Source organism: Thalia democratica, chromosome 1 (assembly GCF_965202585.1).
Source record: "Thalia democratica chromosome 1, ktThaDemo2.hap1.1, whole genome shotgun sequence".
NCBI classification, from domain to species: Eukaryota; Metazoa; Chordata; class Thaliacea; order Salpida; family Salpidae; genus Thalia; species Thalia democratica.
Genome location: NC_139165.1, coordinates 68,740,535 through 68,758,257, shown reverse-complemented (window position 1 = coordinate 68,758,257; position 17,723 = coordinate 68,740,535). Strand labels below are relative to the sequence as shown.

The window sequence follows — 17,723 nt, the reverse complement described above, 5'->3', positions numbered from 1 at the left end:
TCGTGATTGCGTGGTTCGGTGTGATCGTTTTAAAACTTAAAACTGTTTTTTTTATTTTGGAGAAATACTGTATGTTTTAAAGTTTAAAATTGTGTTAACATTAGAAATAATTTATATTTAAATAGTTTATGCCTCAATGGTTATGTGTAAATTTCTATTACAGTTCAAGTTAATAAATCATCATAAACCTTAATATAATGGTAGTATGCCCTATGTAGCATATGTTACATGTTTAATGGGTATAAAATATTAAAATTTCGGCAGTAAAAATTTGTACTTCCCCTTTTAATACTTTAACCTTTGAAATACAAAAATTTTGGTAATAATTAATTGTTTATTTGTAGACGATGCGGGGAAAATAGCTAACAATGAAGAAAGCGCGAACTCTCACAAGAAGCTGAAGGAAGTGGTTAGTGTGAATAAATTGTTGTTTTTAGTAACTACACACCTGGTTGTGAGAAAATAACTTTTAAGAGGCATTACTTACAGACGCAACAAGTCAAAATTGTCTTTAATGTTCAACACTTTACTAGCACTAAGTCATTTATACGTACTTAAAAAAAAACCCTTAAACGCTAATTAAAAAATTGCTCGGATGTTTAAGTGAACCAGCAACTTTTTCATCAACGGCGCAAAGCGCTAATGCCTCGTCATTGTTTCCAATTAGAGCTCTTTTAACAAAGTTGCTATCAGGACAAGCTTGTGTTTGTTTAGAGAAAGTTTCAGAAAGCTTGGCAGATTTGAATACAGCGAGCGCTTTAGAGATATATGTACATTAATTTTTTTAAACACGTGCTGCTCACCACTCTGTATGCTTTTTGCCTATTTCCAACTTGGCTTTTCGCTTCCGGTTTGCAGCTCTCACTACAATCACGTTTCATGTTTGAAAGCAGTTTTTTTTAATCTCTGCTGAAAAAAGTTGCGTGTTGGTGCGCTTGAGCGCAATACGCATATGTTCGTTTGATTACTGGCAGATAAGCGTGTTTCGCTCAGATAGTTTTTGTTTCATCGTGTTAAAGTTATGAGTTGATGAGTTTTGTTTTGCTTCGAATGCACCTGCATCGCTTTGTTGACGGAGTTTTGTTTTTATCGCTCGCAAAAGCAGTCGAGCATGAAAGGCAGCCAAGACATGGACGACTTCGCCAGACTCAAGGCGAACGGCAAGGCGATGAGAATACTGGGAGCCGAGCCGGCGCCGCTTCAGAGCCTGAAACGAGCCAGTAAGAAGTCCAAGTTCCACGGCAGCCGCAGCAACTCGCTGTCCGCCAACTCGCTGTCTACCATCCACGAGAAAATTGCTGATAAGGGGAATACCCATCACCAGCCGAGCAAGTTCATCAGGCGCTGCTACTCGTTTTCGCCGCTGCCCCTCGGCGAAAGGCACCGGCGATTCAAGCATCTCCAGCAGCAGGTAAACAAACAAAAAGCTATCTGTTGCAACGCATTCGTCAGCGCGGCGACGCGGAGACACTCTGAAAGCTTTTTCACGTATTCACCAGTTTGTTTTAATCCAATTGAGCAGTTTTTTACAGCGACGACGAGTTTTTACGGCGAGAAAGACGACAGCCACAGCTATTAGTTTTGAATTAGGTGTCGTTTATGTTAAATTAAGTAGTTGTAAAACTTTCAACAAAACGTACGCTTCAATGCATTAGTTGATAAACTATTGAAATATACACAGGGTGGTTTTTTATAAGTTAGCACCAAGTTATTTGCAGTTTTATTGTTTTCATTGCGGCTAGGCCTTGTTGCTGTTTGTTTTCGGTATAAATAATTTAAAGCAACACTGCGGCTTGTTGTTATTTTCAATTTTAATCCCTTTGCAATACTCTACAATTGAGTTAGCTGTTCGGTATAATATTGTATAGTTTTTTTACTAAAGTAAATGAAAGAAAAATATAACGGTTGCGAAAATTGTCTTTTTTTTGAAAACAATAGTAGTATTATTAATAGTTTATGTTTTGAATGTTTTAAAAATTGCAAGATATTGAGTTTTTGATCACATATTTACAACTAATACATCTTAAAGGCTAAGCTAAATTCAACTGAACAAAAAAGGAGATGCATTTTTATATTTTAGCTTTGTATTTTGCAAAAATGCTGACAGCAAACGCGTCATCATCTAAAGTCTTCTTTATCATAAATATTTATTTTGGAAAGTGTGCCCCGCTGTCACATGTTTGTGTTTCTGCTTTGTTACACTTAAATGTTTGTCAAACGCTCGAATCGACTAACAACCCGTAACTGTGTGCAAACCGACGCGAAACTCCGCGCATATTTTGTTGATTGCGTGTTTGCTTTTGTGCCTACTCGCTATGTCGTTAATCAATTCAGAAGTTTATGCAATTTTCCTAATATAACCAAAAATGTGTGTGAATTTTTGGAATTAGGAAAGTAAAAATCAGCTGCATTTCATTGTGTTAGCATACGTCAGTGTCTGTTAAGATGAGGCACATGTAATCACAACAAACATTATGTTTGCACCAGTCTAAGTGTTAAAAACGGTAGTGAGTTTTTTGCCTAACAAAAAAATGTATTATTGTTTTAACCAGTATAAAATATTGATTAGAGAAAAATGAAAACACAATTTTTTTAAAAACTCAGTTTTAAAATGTCTTGTAACAATTGGTATACTTAGCGAGAAATTACAAAGTAAACTAGCATTAGTTTAACTGTAAAACTGTTTTATTTAGTTACACAAAACCACCAATAACTAGTACGTCACGGAATTTCGTCATGCAGTGATTATTACGTCACATTAACACTTTTTCTACCGTTTAGTAAAGCGCAATTTACTGTGTCTAAAAAAAATCATGCTAAACGTTTTTAGGGTACTATTATTCATACTAACGTTTTAACGTTCGATTAGTAAGTCAGCTTACAAAAGAATTATTAAATCTTATGTTTGCTAAAGCTTAAGGAACTAGGTTTTGCTTTTTATACATTTTTTGTATTTTAAAAGAAAAAGTATTGTTTTTAAACAACAAATTGTAATATATCTTTATTTTATTATTTAAACTCGGTTACTGGGCTTTTTGAGGGACAACATTTAAGTAGCTTTTTTTAAGTCAAGTTTATTTTGAGATGTCTTAGATGAAACAATATTCTAAGCGACGTGCAAAAGTTAAAGTAAGATTTTAAAAGCTTGACCCCAAGTATGATTTATTTATTTTGTTTTGTAGACCTTTTGTTATTAAACTTTTTAGAATAGCTAGTTGTGTAGAGTTTTAGGATATTTTGCTATAGAATTTGATAAAAGTGTATTGTATGCTCCTTGTTTTAGTTTTTATGTTTTAATTTTGTTTAACAATTAAAATTTATTTTCAAAGTTTATTTATATTATCATAATAAATATAAGTTTGGTTTGAAAAGATTAAATTAACAGTATTTGTAGCTAAGGTTTGTTATCATATTTGTTGTGATAACGGTTCATATAAATAATTCTATTATTTTTTAAGATTATTAAAAAAAAAATTTTCTATAAAGTTAGTAAAAGTATTTTTAATTATTAATATTTCTTAAGGATAAAACTTAGTGCATAATATTTTTAGAACTTCATACTGTTTTCTAAAACAGCTTCTAAAACTAAAACAAATAGAATCTTTAAAAGTACTTTATTTTTTGTATTTATAAAACACTTGCAATGGTTGTTAAAAAATTCCTAGCTTTGCCTTGATTTATTGTATATTTAAAAAAAGATTATTTTGAAACTAAAAAAGATCAACTAAGTTGTAAAAATAAGAATTTTATAATCATAAAAATTTGAGCAATTTTTTTAAACTTTTTTTTTTTGCCCACTGTGTTAAAAGAACTTAATGAAAACTGGGACTTTGATTTTAAGCTGAAATTTTTTATGTTTTGTTTTACAGAGGTCAGCAACAACAGCTCATGAGAGTCCACAAAACAACAATGTCACTGCTGATAATCGCCCCAAAAGTATGACGGTTGGCTCAAGTAAACCGACACAACACTATCCTGGTAAATTTTGGAAACATTTACATAGTTAAAAACTATGAATAAGTTCGTATTTAGATTGAAATAAAAAAAGAATACTATTTTAAATTGTCAGTAGACATATATGTAGTCGAGTTGTTTTTTAATAGTTTTGTGCTCTAAAAATGAAATTGCTAGACAACGCTTTTATTTTTATGAAAACACAAGTAAAATTCTGCATTTGGTACAAGTGTAACAGATTAGTAGGTAAATAATTACGTTTGAATAATTTGTTTTAACAAAACAAAATGTAGTTATAGTTTTTGTTTTACAGCTTTTTAAAATTAGTTAACCATAGACCAGTAAATAGTTTGACTACTTAAAAATTTAAGTTAATTAGTATTTAAATATATTTTAGTGGGAAATAATTCAAACCAGTCGCATGGAAGTCAACGTCCACATTCCGTAAGTGTTTGTATTGTTCAACTAGAAAATAAAAACCAGCATTAATTAACATTATAACTAACTTCTTAGAGCGTCTATGGATCACAAGCTTTCAGAACTAACACGCTGCTAGAAAATCCTCTGTTTAACAGGTTGATTTAAACTTATTTAAAATATATGTTTGTATTAGTAATTTTTGTTTTGAAATGTTTTTAACAGTTTGTTTAAAAAAAGTAATTCATTAAATTTGTTTAACTAAAACCTTATAATTAAAAGACAACTTTAATAACATATATTGTTTTAGACACAGAGAAAAACCTGAAAGCAACAGCGATATATCTGAAGGTAAATTAAGTTGTGGTGTTTGTTTAATCTTACAAAGCTTTTTGTTTTTTTTTTAAACCTCAAGTAAATGACTCATAAGTCAGTTTACTGTTTTGATAATTTTAAAAATAGATTTAAAATCAATACTGGGTTTTTAGGAACTTGAGTTATAACTATTAATTTTTTAAAAGAAACTTTTTAACATTTGAACTTTTTAGTTCAGTAAGTAGTTTACAGAGTAAATTATGATTTAAATTTTGTAGGATCAGATGCTGAATATGAGAACGATTTGCTGAACGAATCAAATCGACCAGAACAATGGGTGGATGCCGTTGACAAGAAAATTGTTAAGAAGATGTCCAAAAAAGAAATAAAAAGACAAGGATCAATTTATGGTTTGTATAAAACATGTTTATTTTTCTTAAACCAAAAAGTTATTTTTTGTCAAGCTAACAAAAACTCAAATATTTTTAGAAAAACCATGTTTTTTATTTAAAATATTGTAGAAACTATGAAATTTAGATGTAAAAAACAAATATCATGTTGTGTTCCTTAAATGTAGAACAAAAATATTTATTAATTGCAACCAAGAGAGTGCGATCGATTTTTGTATGTTTTGACCAAACAGCCATGTATGCTGATGATATTAATCTTTTTCTTGTTCACTTTAAATAAATATGCCCTTCTGACAAGTCTAAATTTATTTATACAATAAAATTGCTCACTGTGTGCCTTTTTGGTAGTAGCGCTTCTTCTCAAAGCGACGATGAAGCAAGTAATTTATTAACGCTCCAACTATTTTTACAACTGCGCATTTGAATTTTGATTTTTTGTAATGCCGCTGCATATGTGCAAGCAGTGCAGTAGTGACACTTGTGAAACTAATAATGTGGCCGTCTCAGTTGTTGTCAACTTAATGAAGAATTTGTTTTGAAATTTAATGAAGATTGAAAAAAAACGAAAATGGTACTCTGAAGTAAAATTAAAATCAAAACTGTCTGATTTCGATGCTCAAGTACATGGTAAAATTAACTCGATCAAATGTCGAGTATGTAAACCTTTGAGTTAGTATTTCTTCCAGTAAATTATTTTTCATCTAAATCACTTAGAAATTTTTTACAGTTGGTTGTTACAGCCATACTCAATAAAACTCAAACAGATTATTTTTAAAGTTCTTAAAGTTTTAATTAAAACCTTATTGGTTCTAAAACTTTAAACTGTTCTGTTTATTCATCAATTTTTAAAAGTTTCTATCAAAGTATTGAATTGTATTATGGTTAAAGTTAGTGTAACTTACAATACGTAATCGTTATACATGCCATGCTCAACTATTTTTTAACTATCCTCAAAGGCTAAACCCAAGCAAACATTATTTTTTCTTTAAAACAAATCAGTTATTTTTCAAGAATAATAACGACTCAGTTTTACCAGTAACACCCATATAAAGATCAACTAAAGTTTTCACATACACAGAGTTCATACAAACGGAGCGCAACTACCTTCGCACCTTGCTGGTGTTGGAGAAGGTGTACGCGAGAGGTATGCGCGACGAGCTGCAGATGCAGCACCTCATCGACAACATGTTCCCCAACATCAACCAGCACAAGAAGTTCGTCAAAGCTTTCGTCAAGACCCTCGACGAACGCCAGAAGGAAAATATCGTTAGTGTTGAAGTTATAATTTGTTAAGAAAATACAATGAAATAATTATGTTTTATATTATAAATTTGGAATTATTACATTATTTCATAGATAAAAGACCACTAAAAATGTTTTTATTAAATAATTTACTGATATTTCACATAATGTTCAAACTAATTAAATTTTTACACTAAATTTTAATGTAACTAATTAGAAAAACTTATTAAAATAAGATTTAGAAAGTTTTACTTGAATATAAATTTTGTGTTGTACCTATTTATATTTTATCTATTTTTAGCTATTTTGGATCATGTTTGTAGTTGTACTCGTTGGTATTGTCTAGACCAATTCCAACATGCCATAAAGTGTTCATCAAAAATTTTATACTATAGTTTTGATTGTACACTTATCAAAATTTAAATTGTTGATTTATTTTCTGGTAATTAGTACTCAAAGGTGTTATTCCGAGTTCGTTAAATATTTTTGTTTTAATGTTTGTTTACTTAGAAAGAATTTTGTTTAGTAATTAAGATGTTTATTTTGTTTCGTAAATAAAGTTTAATCTTAGATTAAAGCTATCTAAAAAGCTTACGTAGCTTAATAATTAGAAATGGCTTTTGGTCTTATAAGTTGTTTTTATATTGCTTCAGTTAACGGGTTAATATGAAAAATAAATTTATGAACCTAAAATGTTGGTTTATTAAAAAAAATGCAAACCAATACTTCAAACATTCATGCTTTTAAAATAAGTTTTATTGATTTCTAATGGATGAGTGCACTTCACGTAAATATTTTGTCTCTAGTGCTTTATTTCTACTGCAGATTTACTACAAAGTTAACATAGAATAACATATATATGTTTTAAAACTTTTATTAAGCAAAATATCGAATTTAGTTTTGAGTAACAAAAATAAATGTTTTATCTAATTTATAAAATAAAAGTCTTTACTTTTTAATTTTATTACTCTTACTTTTTTACTAAGAAAAAGGACAGAAAAAATTTACAAAACAAAAAAATGATAACTTTTGTTTATAGTTAATAAATCTAAAAATATTATGTTATTGTTTTTAAATCAAAACTTGAATAACTGTTTGGTCAAAAAAAAATCAACATTTTACAAGACTAAAGGGTTTATAACGTCATACATAGCGTAACAATCTTTTTTTTTTCAGATGGTGGAGAAGATAGGCGACCTTCTGGTGGAACATTGGAGCGGATCTTCCGGGGAAGAAATGAAGAATCATTTAGGAGCTTTCTGCTCCAAAAACACCGAGATAAACAACACTTACCGCGAACTGTTGAAAAACGACAAGAAGTTTGCCAACTTTGTCAAAGTTTGTGATTTCCTTGATATTTCATATGTACATTTATGAACCTGAAGTTTGTTAGTTCAAAGGTTTCATTTAGACCATAAGTAATTTTTATATGATTTGTTTGGCTTACGAAGTTTTGTAGATATTTTTCGCACAATAATGTTTGCACAACATATGTACCATACTAAATAAATAACACACCTTTTTAAGCTCCTCAAAGCATATCATGCAAAAGTCATATACAATTAATCAAGATAAACGCATTAACTAATGTTGATAAACTAATTTGGTAAATTAAATTTATCGCACCGTCAACCATTATGTTTTAAAATTATCGGCCTTGTTTAAGTTTGATTTTCGGAGCTTCTTTATGTTTAAAGGTTTATATATAATTTCACTTAGGTGTAAAATAATCACTTTATATCATTAAAATGCTCAGAAATCGATGATAGACCCAAGAGCAAAAAGAAAGCGCATGCCAGAGTGCTACTTGCTGATCACTCAAAGAATCACCAAGTATCCGATTCTGGTTAACTCCATAATCAAGGCAACTGTGGAAAATGGTTTGTTTTTGAAACTCACATTAGTTTTGTTCAGATAGTATTGGTATATTTTTTCTCACTTCAGTATCTACAATATATTCAAGATTTGAAAATTTTTCAAGTATAAAAAATAGTTATGTTTTATATACTTTACTTAAACATGCTAATAAATAACTATGTTTACTGACTTGATTGCAGTTGCTACATTTTAAAAGCTGTAAAAAGTTTTTAGCTAGAAATATTTATGGTACGATAAAAAAAAAATTTAAAAACATGACAAGATTAATTGTTATTATGCAACACAAAAACTTAAACTGTTTTCCCATTAGTTTAATATAAGGATATCCCGTCATAAGCCTGTTTAACACTGATGTATAAGTAATTATCACTGTCAATTTAAAAATAATTAAAGTTTTTATCGAGGTTTTTGCACCAATTTCGATTTAAATTTAAATTTGATTTGCCATTTACTGGAAATCGCATAATTATACACAAGGTTTAGTCAAATTTGTACATGTGTAGTTGACATTGGTGTCACGTTTACAAGTGAAAACTTTGTGCTTTAGTGGCGTTTTGTGTTTCTAGTGAAATTTTCACGTTGAACTTGTATCAGTTTTTACGTTGGTTTTCATGTCACCCTTTTGTGTTACAGCTTAAAAATGTGTTTTTCTCAGCTTCCACTGGTAGGGGGTCTGAAAATTTTTAGAAAAATAAAAATAGCATTGGTCTAAATTTAAACAAACACAACTTTGAGATAAAAATGAAACTAAAAAGTTTTTTTTGGTAATGGTCAATACCTACACGTATGTTTTTTACGTCTACGATATGTTTAGCAAGAAGCTAAAACGTGTATGTTAATAAATTTCTTAAAAATAACTTAATGATAAGGGATTACCTAATAAATGTTTTTAAATTATATGTCTTTTAATAAAGAATTTCTAAATAAAAATATCACTTAAAGGAGGTCTAATGAATTTTTAAAAGTAATGAAATTAAATTTAGATACTACTTATAATTCTGCAAGATAATTTTCTAATTTGATTACTATCAAACAGTTAGTTGTAAGAACATTTTGAATATAATTAATTATCAGTGCATAATTTTTTAAGCAATTTCTAAAGCTATGTTCATAAAAAAGTTTAGTCATCAATTAAAATAACTCCAACATGTTTCTAATATGTAATCGTTGCATGGTCATTTTGAGTTGAGTGTTGATTTTTTGCAGACCACGCGGAGGACTACAAAGAGCTGGAGAAAGCGCTGACGCTGTGCAAGCAACTAGCCATCGATGTTGACGATCAGGTGAATGACAGGGAGAACTACGTCAAGCTGATCGATGTGCACGAGAAGACGGACCACAGGTGCACCACCACCTTCAAAGGTGAATTTTCTTTTAAAACAGCACTGTTGTAAACGTACTCTCTAATTTGATTTTTTGTTAATTGATTATTAAAATAACATTAAAGTTAGAGAGATCAACTTGTTTGATCAAACAAGCTAAAACTTTATGCAATTGTTTGTTTATTTTAGTTGCATTTAAGCAGAATAGACATGTGTTCTACAGTGTGTAAGATATTACAAAAAAAAAAATTTATATTTAGTTTGAAATTATGTTACAATCATGTGTATACCTATATCTTTAAAAAAGAACGAAAAAATTTTTTTAAGTAGAGTGTAAAAATAGTTTTTGTAAAAAAATGTTTCTTTGTGTTTTTTGTTTATTATTTTTCATTTAATTTTATTTTTAGTTATTTAAGCAACTTGCAAAAAACATCCACTTGATTACTACTAAGATTTTTCTCAAGTTTAAGTTTGAGGTTATGTATTTATGTAATTATTTAGTTTTTTGGTAATTCCCATATTAATTGATAAAACAAAACTTGCAATTTTTTTAATTTAATATATTTCACATGACAGATCGCAAGTTTGATAAAAGAGATTTCATCCGTCGAAAACGAAAGTTGATTTTGTTAACTGACCCTGGGGAAGTCCAGTTGGTAAAAGATAGAGAGAAAAAAGGTTTGGAAACAAAGTTTTGTATGTTCATAAACGTATATTAGGTTTCATTTTAACTTAAAACAACTGTAAATTTAGATAAGTGATGTTATTTAAATACTATTAAAATACAAAAAAAAAGTAAATTTTATAAATTTCATTAACACAATCTACGGTACATGGTTTTCGAATTACTGAAATGAATTATTTTAAATTATAGTTATTTTTTAAAATAACTTTTATTGTTGTGTAATATAGTTTGGACACGTGATTTTTCACACATAAAAAACACTTTTATAAGTTAACAAACATTTATATATTTCACGCAAAATTTACACAGCTGACATACAAATGATGGTTCTCTCCGACTGCATAGTGCTTCTGCAGGAAAACAACGGAAAATTTCAGTTCGTTCCCAACGTGAGTGAAATGTTTACGACTTGCACTTTTATCACCTAACAAATAAATTATGTCATTTTAACGACTGCAGCACCTTCCTATTTTTTCATTACGTGCGAGCAGAAAAAACTAATTATGAAAAAAAAGAAAACCCACCTTTTATAGAGTGCTCGATTACAAACTAGCCGGTAATTGGCTTTTTAGTTTTCCAAACAATGTTCGATTTGCCATACTGCATTTTTGGAAAGTTTCCAATTTTGTTTTTTTCTTGTTTCCTACATAAACTTGCTTTTCGATTCTTCCAACATAATTTGTGTTTGATAGAGTTATAAATAGCTCGCAATGACATAAAAATTAATAAATATTTGAAGTTTAAATGTCAAGTTTGTACTTTATAAAGAAATAAATATTATCGTTAAATTAATAATTTATTTCAAATTGATGTTTTTATGTTCAATTTTTTGGTAGTTAATTTTAGCCTAACATTTATGTATTTTTTGTTTGTTATATCTAATATAATAAAATTAAGAAAAGTTATTGAATAAAAATAAAACTGTTTGGTCATTTTTGTAAACATGTCATGCAGCTATTTGGTAAAGGTCAAAACAGTTTTATTTTTATTCGATAGTTTTAGTAAAATCAAAAAAAAAAAAACTAATAAATCAACACAGCACTCGGTGGTGGGACTGAAGAAGATGATATTGCGCGACATGGCATACGACAAGTTCGGCCTCATTCTCATCAACGTCACCCACTCACAGATGGTCCAGCTCCACTGCAGCAGCCAATCAACGCTCAACAAAATATGCAAGACGGTGCGCCACTCAATCGGAAACGTTCCCGAGGATGGTGAGAAATTTTGCTTTTGCGATAGTTCAAAGCGTTTTGTAACTTGTTTTGGCTTGAAAGCACTTGAAACACGTTTTCTTACAACGGTAAATGTGATTTGTTGACAAAAGTATTTTATTGATTTTCCTTTTATTCATTTATTTTTATTTTCTTATTAGTTTGTAGTGTATATTATTAAGTATATGGTCTTTTCAGGTTACAAAAAGTTCGAGTATCATTTTAAAAATATACTTGTTTAATTAATTCCTTCGCTTAATAAATTACATTTATGTGTAAAATTGGCTTAAGCATCTAAAAAGTTAATTTAATCAAAACATTACTCTACTTAAACAATGCACCGTGAAAAGTTTTCACCTGTACTTTATTTAAGTTGGTGTATTACATAACTTTGGAATTTAGACAATCCAAAAAATTTCCGACGCCTTGGCGAGACCATCTCATCAGAAAAAATAAACAAAATTAGGGAAAACTAACAACAAAGCGCAAAGGCAGGTGTTAAGCTTGTTAATTCACTGTGACGTGACAGACTCGAATAAAATCTTGTTTGATTGTTTTGTAACATTCTCAGGAATTCTGATAATTTTTGTGAGCCCACAATGTAAATTTTTGTTGGCCAAAAACAAATAAATTACTTAATTTCTTTTCGCCTTATTTTCGTAATTTTTACAATAACAATTTTGTTATTTTTTAAAGTTTAAAACGTTGATTTATTTGAAAAAAAATCTTTTTTAGTTTGTTTTTTGCTGCAAATTTGTTACAGTTGTTTTGTTACATTTTCTATTTAAAAAAATTAAATCAATTTACACTGTGCATTCAAAACAACTTTTCAAATTTACATTGTTATTGCATTTTAGGCTAAGTATTTGCGGTGCCTATAGTTGTTACTATAAGCAGCATACCATGTACAATTGGATACAGTCGACAAAACTTTAGTATCACATAGTTGTCGTCTAGCTTTTAGTTAAAATAGTTTGTTGAACCTACACTTTCCAGTTGTTGCGACTTTATCAAATTTATTTGTTAGCTTACCTATACACGAGATTTTTAATTGGTTTCTAAAAATAAAGTTTTCATATTATCTCCTTGTCTATATGTGGTTTTGCTTAACAACTTTTTTTTTCTATAACATAAAAGTTCCTAGTCCTGTCAAAACGTACAACGCAGCTAATTAGTATTTTGATTTCACCAAAAGTTGCAACACACGATCATCGAACTGATTTAACGTTTAATTATACTTGACTTATGTGTAAATTGTTCCTGGAACTAAATCGCAACGGACGGAGCAACATATAACGAGAACTAATTGTCTGCAGATTTGCCGCAAAGCGAGGACGAGTCTCATGACGAATCGGCCAATCACGAGGCTCACAGGCAGAAATCAGTCAAGTGGAACGACCTGTTCACCGAACTCACGTCGAAGGACGAAGAAATAGTGCGGCACATGGAAGAAAAAATGAAAATTTTCGAAAAGCACCGAGAAAATTTGAAAATTCCGCCCCTGAGTTCTGAAGACAATCATGAAGGTGTTTCAGAAAATGGTTAGTTTCAAACTATTTTTTTTTGGTTACATGACAATTCAAATTCCGACGATTCAAATTCTTAATAAAATATATAAGAGACCATATCTAAAAAAGTGATATATACAGATAAAAAATAAAAAAAATACGTATATAAGTCTCATTATTATCTAAAAGCCTTTTTTTTTAAATTTTATACTTTATTAAAGATAATTAAAAATAACTTAAAATAGTTGTATTTTAAACTTATTTCAGCCATATCCAAAAGTAAATTAAAAATTTTTCAAAAAATAAAAAAGGCTTGTAGGTATTAATTAATAATAATTTATAAGACCTAAATACGTATTTTTTAATTTTATTTGAATATACATAACTTTTTGATGAGTGGCCTTATGAATTTTTTTTTAAGAATTTGAATTCTCGGAATTTGAATTGTCCGAATTTGAATTGTCGTGCACCCTATTTTGTTGATAGAACAAGCAATGAAAAAAATAAAAATTTCAGAACTTTTGCTCCTAAAATTACTATAAATCAGCTTAAAGGATATATTTTTATACCATATCTCTTAAAAGTATAATAATAGTCAGTCGCTTCTACTGATTAAGTAAACAGAATAAATTTTAATTGATATGAAATGTTATTTGAATTGTTTATGTACAACTAGTTCACATTCAACAGGCGGTAGCTTGTATCCCATGATGACTACTAAAGAAGGCGAAACATCACCCGCGTTCCCTCCTACATCCGTAATGCTCGCTAAAATAGCTCAATATGGTTGGTAATCATATAAGATTGTTGTAATAAAATTGTGAAATATTATTTTACAAAAATTTATGGTTATTCCGTTAGTAGTATTGCTAATATGAATACTTTTTGTTAGCATCCAAAGTCGCATCAAACATAGAAGCTTCAAACAATGGTATGACGCCAAAAGAAGTTGTTGATAATTCTGTTGTGCCAAAGCAAGCATGGGGAAATGAAGTAAGTTATTGTTTTTATTAAACAGCGTTTTTTTAACTTTATGTTCTATAATGGTTGTTGTTTGTATTGAATAAGATAAAACAATTGATTGTGATACTGATAATTTTAAATTCTACTGTTAGTTAATAAAAAGTTCCAAGCTTAAGGTTATTGAACTTAACATAATATATTTGATATTTTTGTAGACCACACCAAGCAACGACATGCAAGAAGGTACTATACTGGGTTGGTTCAGAGATATCTCGCACATGTGCCATCAGTTTTCTGCTGTTGCTCAACAGCAGGACACTTATCACGCAAAGTTTGTCTTTTTATAAACCTTTTAAAATGTGTTAATTTTAGTAAATTTGCAAAAGTCTAGTATGAAGCCTACAAATAGGTTATATGATTTTATTAGTATATTTAAAACAATAAATGTAATAAAAATTCAGGCTGCTGTCGATGATCGAGCAGCAGAAGTCGGCCAGCAGGAAGGCGAAGCCGGGATTGCGGGATCACCTGGAAGAGTCGGAATTGAAGCGGAACCAGGTGAAGAACGAGCAGCAGCTGATGGAGCTGAGAAAGGGAGAGCAGAGGTTGAAGTCGCAGGAAGACTCCTTCGACCGGTTCAAGGAGAAGGAGCTGAACAAGTTGAAGGAGCGGGACGCGAAGATGACGGAGGTGGAGGGCAATATGCAGCGGGAGCGGGAGAAGCATGAGCAGGAGAAGCGGGATATCATGGAGATGAAGGCGGAGGTGCAGCGGCATCTGGAGCGTGCGAGGAAGCAGGCGAGCAAGATGGAGACCTCCTCTTCAAGCTCCTCGCTCTCCTCAAACAAGAACAACAACCACTTCCTCCAGCAAAACACCACCGTGCGGTGAGTTTTTGCATAATAGAAAGTTTTTTAGGTATAACTATATTTCTAAAGTTTGAAATTTCCGCAGATGAAAAAAAAAAACTTTTGAACGTGTAAGTAAAAAACTTCTTAACCAAATTTTCTTCAGGCTTTAAACTTTTGAAAACTTAATGTTTCACGAAATTTAACAGCCTCAGTTTTTTCAGAACTTCAGTAATGTACCCATCCAACTTGAGCGTGCACGATGTTAAAGTGAGGGCAAATTCACCGACCAACCTTTCAGCTGTGGACGCTCCTGTCACGGTGAAGCCCGCATCATCAGAACTTCCATCGCACATCAGAGGCAGCGCTCTCAACCAGAGTTTCGCTCAGAACCGAGTTAGTGCAACAGCTTCATAATACACCTGTTTGAATTGGATAAATTTTTAAGTACTTTAAAATTGTTTTGTTGGGTAGTTTAAGAAAATAACTTCGACTGATCCAATGAAGTTTGTTGTTATGTTTTAAGAATTATTGTCATCATTTCAAACTTACCGACTATTTTTCAGCTGCAACTCTCCCAGAAGCAGATATTGCCGACGGGGCTGGCTACCAAACTGGGCGGGCTGACTTCGAAGGACAAGGGCGGCAAGATGAAACACTCCAAGGCGTCAAAGTCCAACATCAGCCACTCTTCTTCCTCCGCATCCTCTGCAAACTCCGGCCCCTCCTCGTCCTCCAGTAAGAAACCGCAAATGCGTAATGTGTAGTGCCCCGTGTCGAAATCCTCAAAAACAAACAAAAGTGCAAAGTAAGTTAGGTAGGAGGCAAATTGTGTCCAGACACCTCTTATTATTTCTCAACGTTTGAATGCCGCTCTGACTTGTAGATGTTGTTTGCTAGTTGTTTGTGTGACGTCACAATGATGGTCCGAAGGACGCACTGTTGGCATGCGTGTTGCATATAGCACCTTGAAAAACTACCACCTACCTAACATAACGCTTTGTGTTTGTTTTTGCTTAGAAACATTTTTAGTTAGTATTTAAAAGCACGTTTTAGAATGACTTAGTGATTTTTGACGACATTGTTTTAGTTCTAAAGGACAAATTATCAAAACTTTAATTAATTTTGGATGTAGATATAATACTAACTTCTTTATACACAGTTGATAATATAACTGTTAATAGTTAAAAGCTGTTAAGACAAGTACAATAATTAGTTTAAGAATGTCAATTGTAATTACTTTTTTTTTATGTTGAGAATAAAAATTTTAAACATTTTCATAGCATGACTTAATATATTTTTTGAAATTTTTCATAATGAAACTCATAATGAAGTAGACGCATTCAACAAATAAACAATATTTTTATGTTTTTTTGAAACTGCTTGACATATAAATACACTCAATAATTTTTTTATTTCAAGAGAATCAAAGAGAATGACTATTTAATAAGCTAAAACTACTAAAAGCTGTTAATCGTCAGTTTATTTGTTGCTTTTATATTAAAATTAAAAAAACTTTAACTTGTTTTAGTTCCTGCATCAAAAGATAAAATTTCTACTTTTGTAATGCTTCAAAACAAATAATTTTGTATAGTTTGTAGTTTTCTGTAGATATTTATTTCTAATTGCCTTTATTTCAAAAGATCCATCAATCGCGTCTGCCATGCTCCGGAGTGCACCTAACTTTCACCACCGAAGGCAGTCGAGCGAACCTCACCAGCTGACCCTTATGACGTCACACAACAACTCCCCTTCCCCCCTCACCACTCCACAACCTCCGACATCCTCACGGCCCAACTCCTTCCAGTTTCCCTCCGAAGCATGGGAACCTTCGCCGACGCCCGCCCAAGTAGCCAGACGGCAGAGCAGCAATTCCTCCGCAAACTCCTCCAACAGCGGAGGAAGGAGAAAATCCCGCAAGTCGAATGAGGAGGCTCAAAAGCAGCGAACCAAAGAACTTTTCATTTAATAAATAAATAATAAAACATTCTGCCCTCGTTATTTAAAAAATCACTAATTTTACAATTTTTTTTTACCGCGGCGACGTTCATTAACATTTATGAGTTTAAAACTTATTTTTATTTTTTTTATCCTTAAATAATCTAGACGCTTTTGCTTTGTTTTCGCTGTATATTTTTCCAATTATTATACATTTTGAATATCATGTCTGTTGTTGTATATTTTACTGGTGAAAGTAAATAATTTTTTACTGTTTTATTGCTCACGTTATTTTTTATATGTTTTAAGTTACAAAATTGTCATTTAGTTTGAATTTTCAAGCGTAAACTTAAACATATTTTTTTTAAATAATTTATCAAAAGTTAAAAATTTTGCTCTTATAAAATTGTGTCTAATTAGTACTTTTTGAAATATTTTTAGTACAGTTTATTTTATCGATATATATTTGTGCTGGTACAGATATTGTCAAGCATAAAAGCTTGATTTTTGTTTAAATTAGATGTAATCTATACATTTGAGCAATATTGCAAAGACTGTAAAAAATTGAAATCAAGTTCTTACAACGAAATACATAATTATTATGTTTTATCTACAATTTATTTATTATCAATATACGTTTTTGTTGTTATTAGTGCAACGGTTTCTATTTAAAATCATAATAAATTTTAATTTCAAAATGTATGTTTTGTTTTAACTAGACTATAAGATACTTAGTTTTGTTACTTGCATCAAACCCAGTTGTAGCTTTCACTTTGAAAATTATAAATATTTACAAATTTAATTGTACACCTGTATACAAACAAACAACATAGAATAGACTAATAATATTTAAAAAATAAATCGGCGAGTTCAAATCTACATTTTATTTTTTCCTATAAATTTACCGCCGTGCGGTCAATTATTCTTATTTATTATAAATCATTTTAGTTTAAAAACTATTATCCTGCTGTTCTGATAACCACCATAAGGTAAAAAATATTATTTTGGAATTTTATTTACGTGTTTTTC

The 17,723-nt window shown here is 30.5% G+C and overlaps 1 protein-coding gene across 5 annotated transcripts in view; it reads left to right on the top strand.

Moving 5' to 3' along the window:
• The window catches only part of LOC145849108 (uncharacterized), a 40,813-nt gene extending 23,435 nt beyond the window's left edge, over positions 1 to 17,378 (top strand). For 3 of the 5 annotated variants that reach the window (XM_082954188.1, XM_082954187.1, XM_082954190.1), the window contains 21 exons: positions 345 to 409; positions 3,870 to 3,978; positions 4,352 to 4,398; positions 4,468 to 4,529; positions 4,682 to 4,722; positions 4,965 to 5,096; positions 6,175 to 6,362; positions 7,515 to 7,676; positions 8,095 to 8,218; positions 9,423 to 9,578; positions 10,115 to 10,216; positions 10,533 to 10,612; positions 11,263 to 11,440; positions 12,754 to 12,978; positions 13,636 to 13,731; positions 13,838 to 13,938; positions 14,124 to 14,239; positions 14,370 to 14,795; positions 14,981 to 15,152; positions 15,323 to 15,494; positions 16,400 to 17,378. In XM_082954188.1, the coding sequence (XP_082810314.1) occupies positions 345 to 409; positions 3,870 to 3,978; positions 4,352 to 4,398; positions 4,468 to 4,529; positions 4,682 to 4,722; positions 4,965 to 5,096; positions 6,175 to 6,362; positions 7,515 to 7,676; positions 8,095 to 8,218; positions 9,423 to 9,578; positions 10,115 to 10,216; positions 10,533 to 10,612; positions 11,263 to 11,440; positions 12,754 to 12,978; positions 13,636 to 13,731; positions 13,838 to 13,938; positions 14,124 to 14,239; positions 14,370 to 14,795; positions 14,981 to 15,152; positions 15,323 to 15,494; positions 16,400 to 16,725 (3,080 nt within the window). In that variant the 3' untranslated portion in view covers positions 16,726 to 17,378. Of the gene's footprint in view, positions 1 to 344; positions 410 to 3,869; positions 3,979 to 4,351; positions 4,399 to 4,467; positions 4,530 to 4,681; positions 4,723 to 4,964; positions 5,097 to 6,174; positions 6,363 to 7,514; positions 7,677 to 8,094; positions 8,219 to 9,422; positions 9,579 to 10,114; positions 10,217 to 10,532; positions 10,613 to 11,262; positions 11,441 to 12,753; positions 12,979 to 13,635; positions 13,732 to 13,837; positions 13,939 to 14,123; positions 14,240 to 14,369; positions 14,796 to 14,980; positions 15,153 to 15,322; positions 15,574 to 16,399 lie in introns of all 5 variants that reach the window. The other 2 variants (XR_014372321.1, XM_082954189.1) reach the window with 2 other exon arrangements.
• Positions 17,379 to 17,723: the final 345 nt, after the last annotated feature.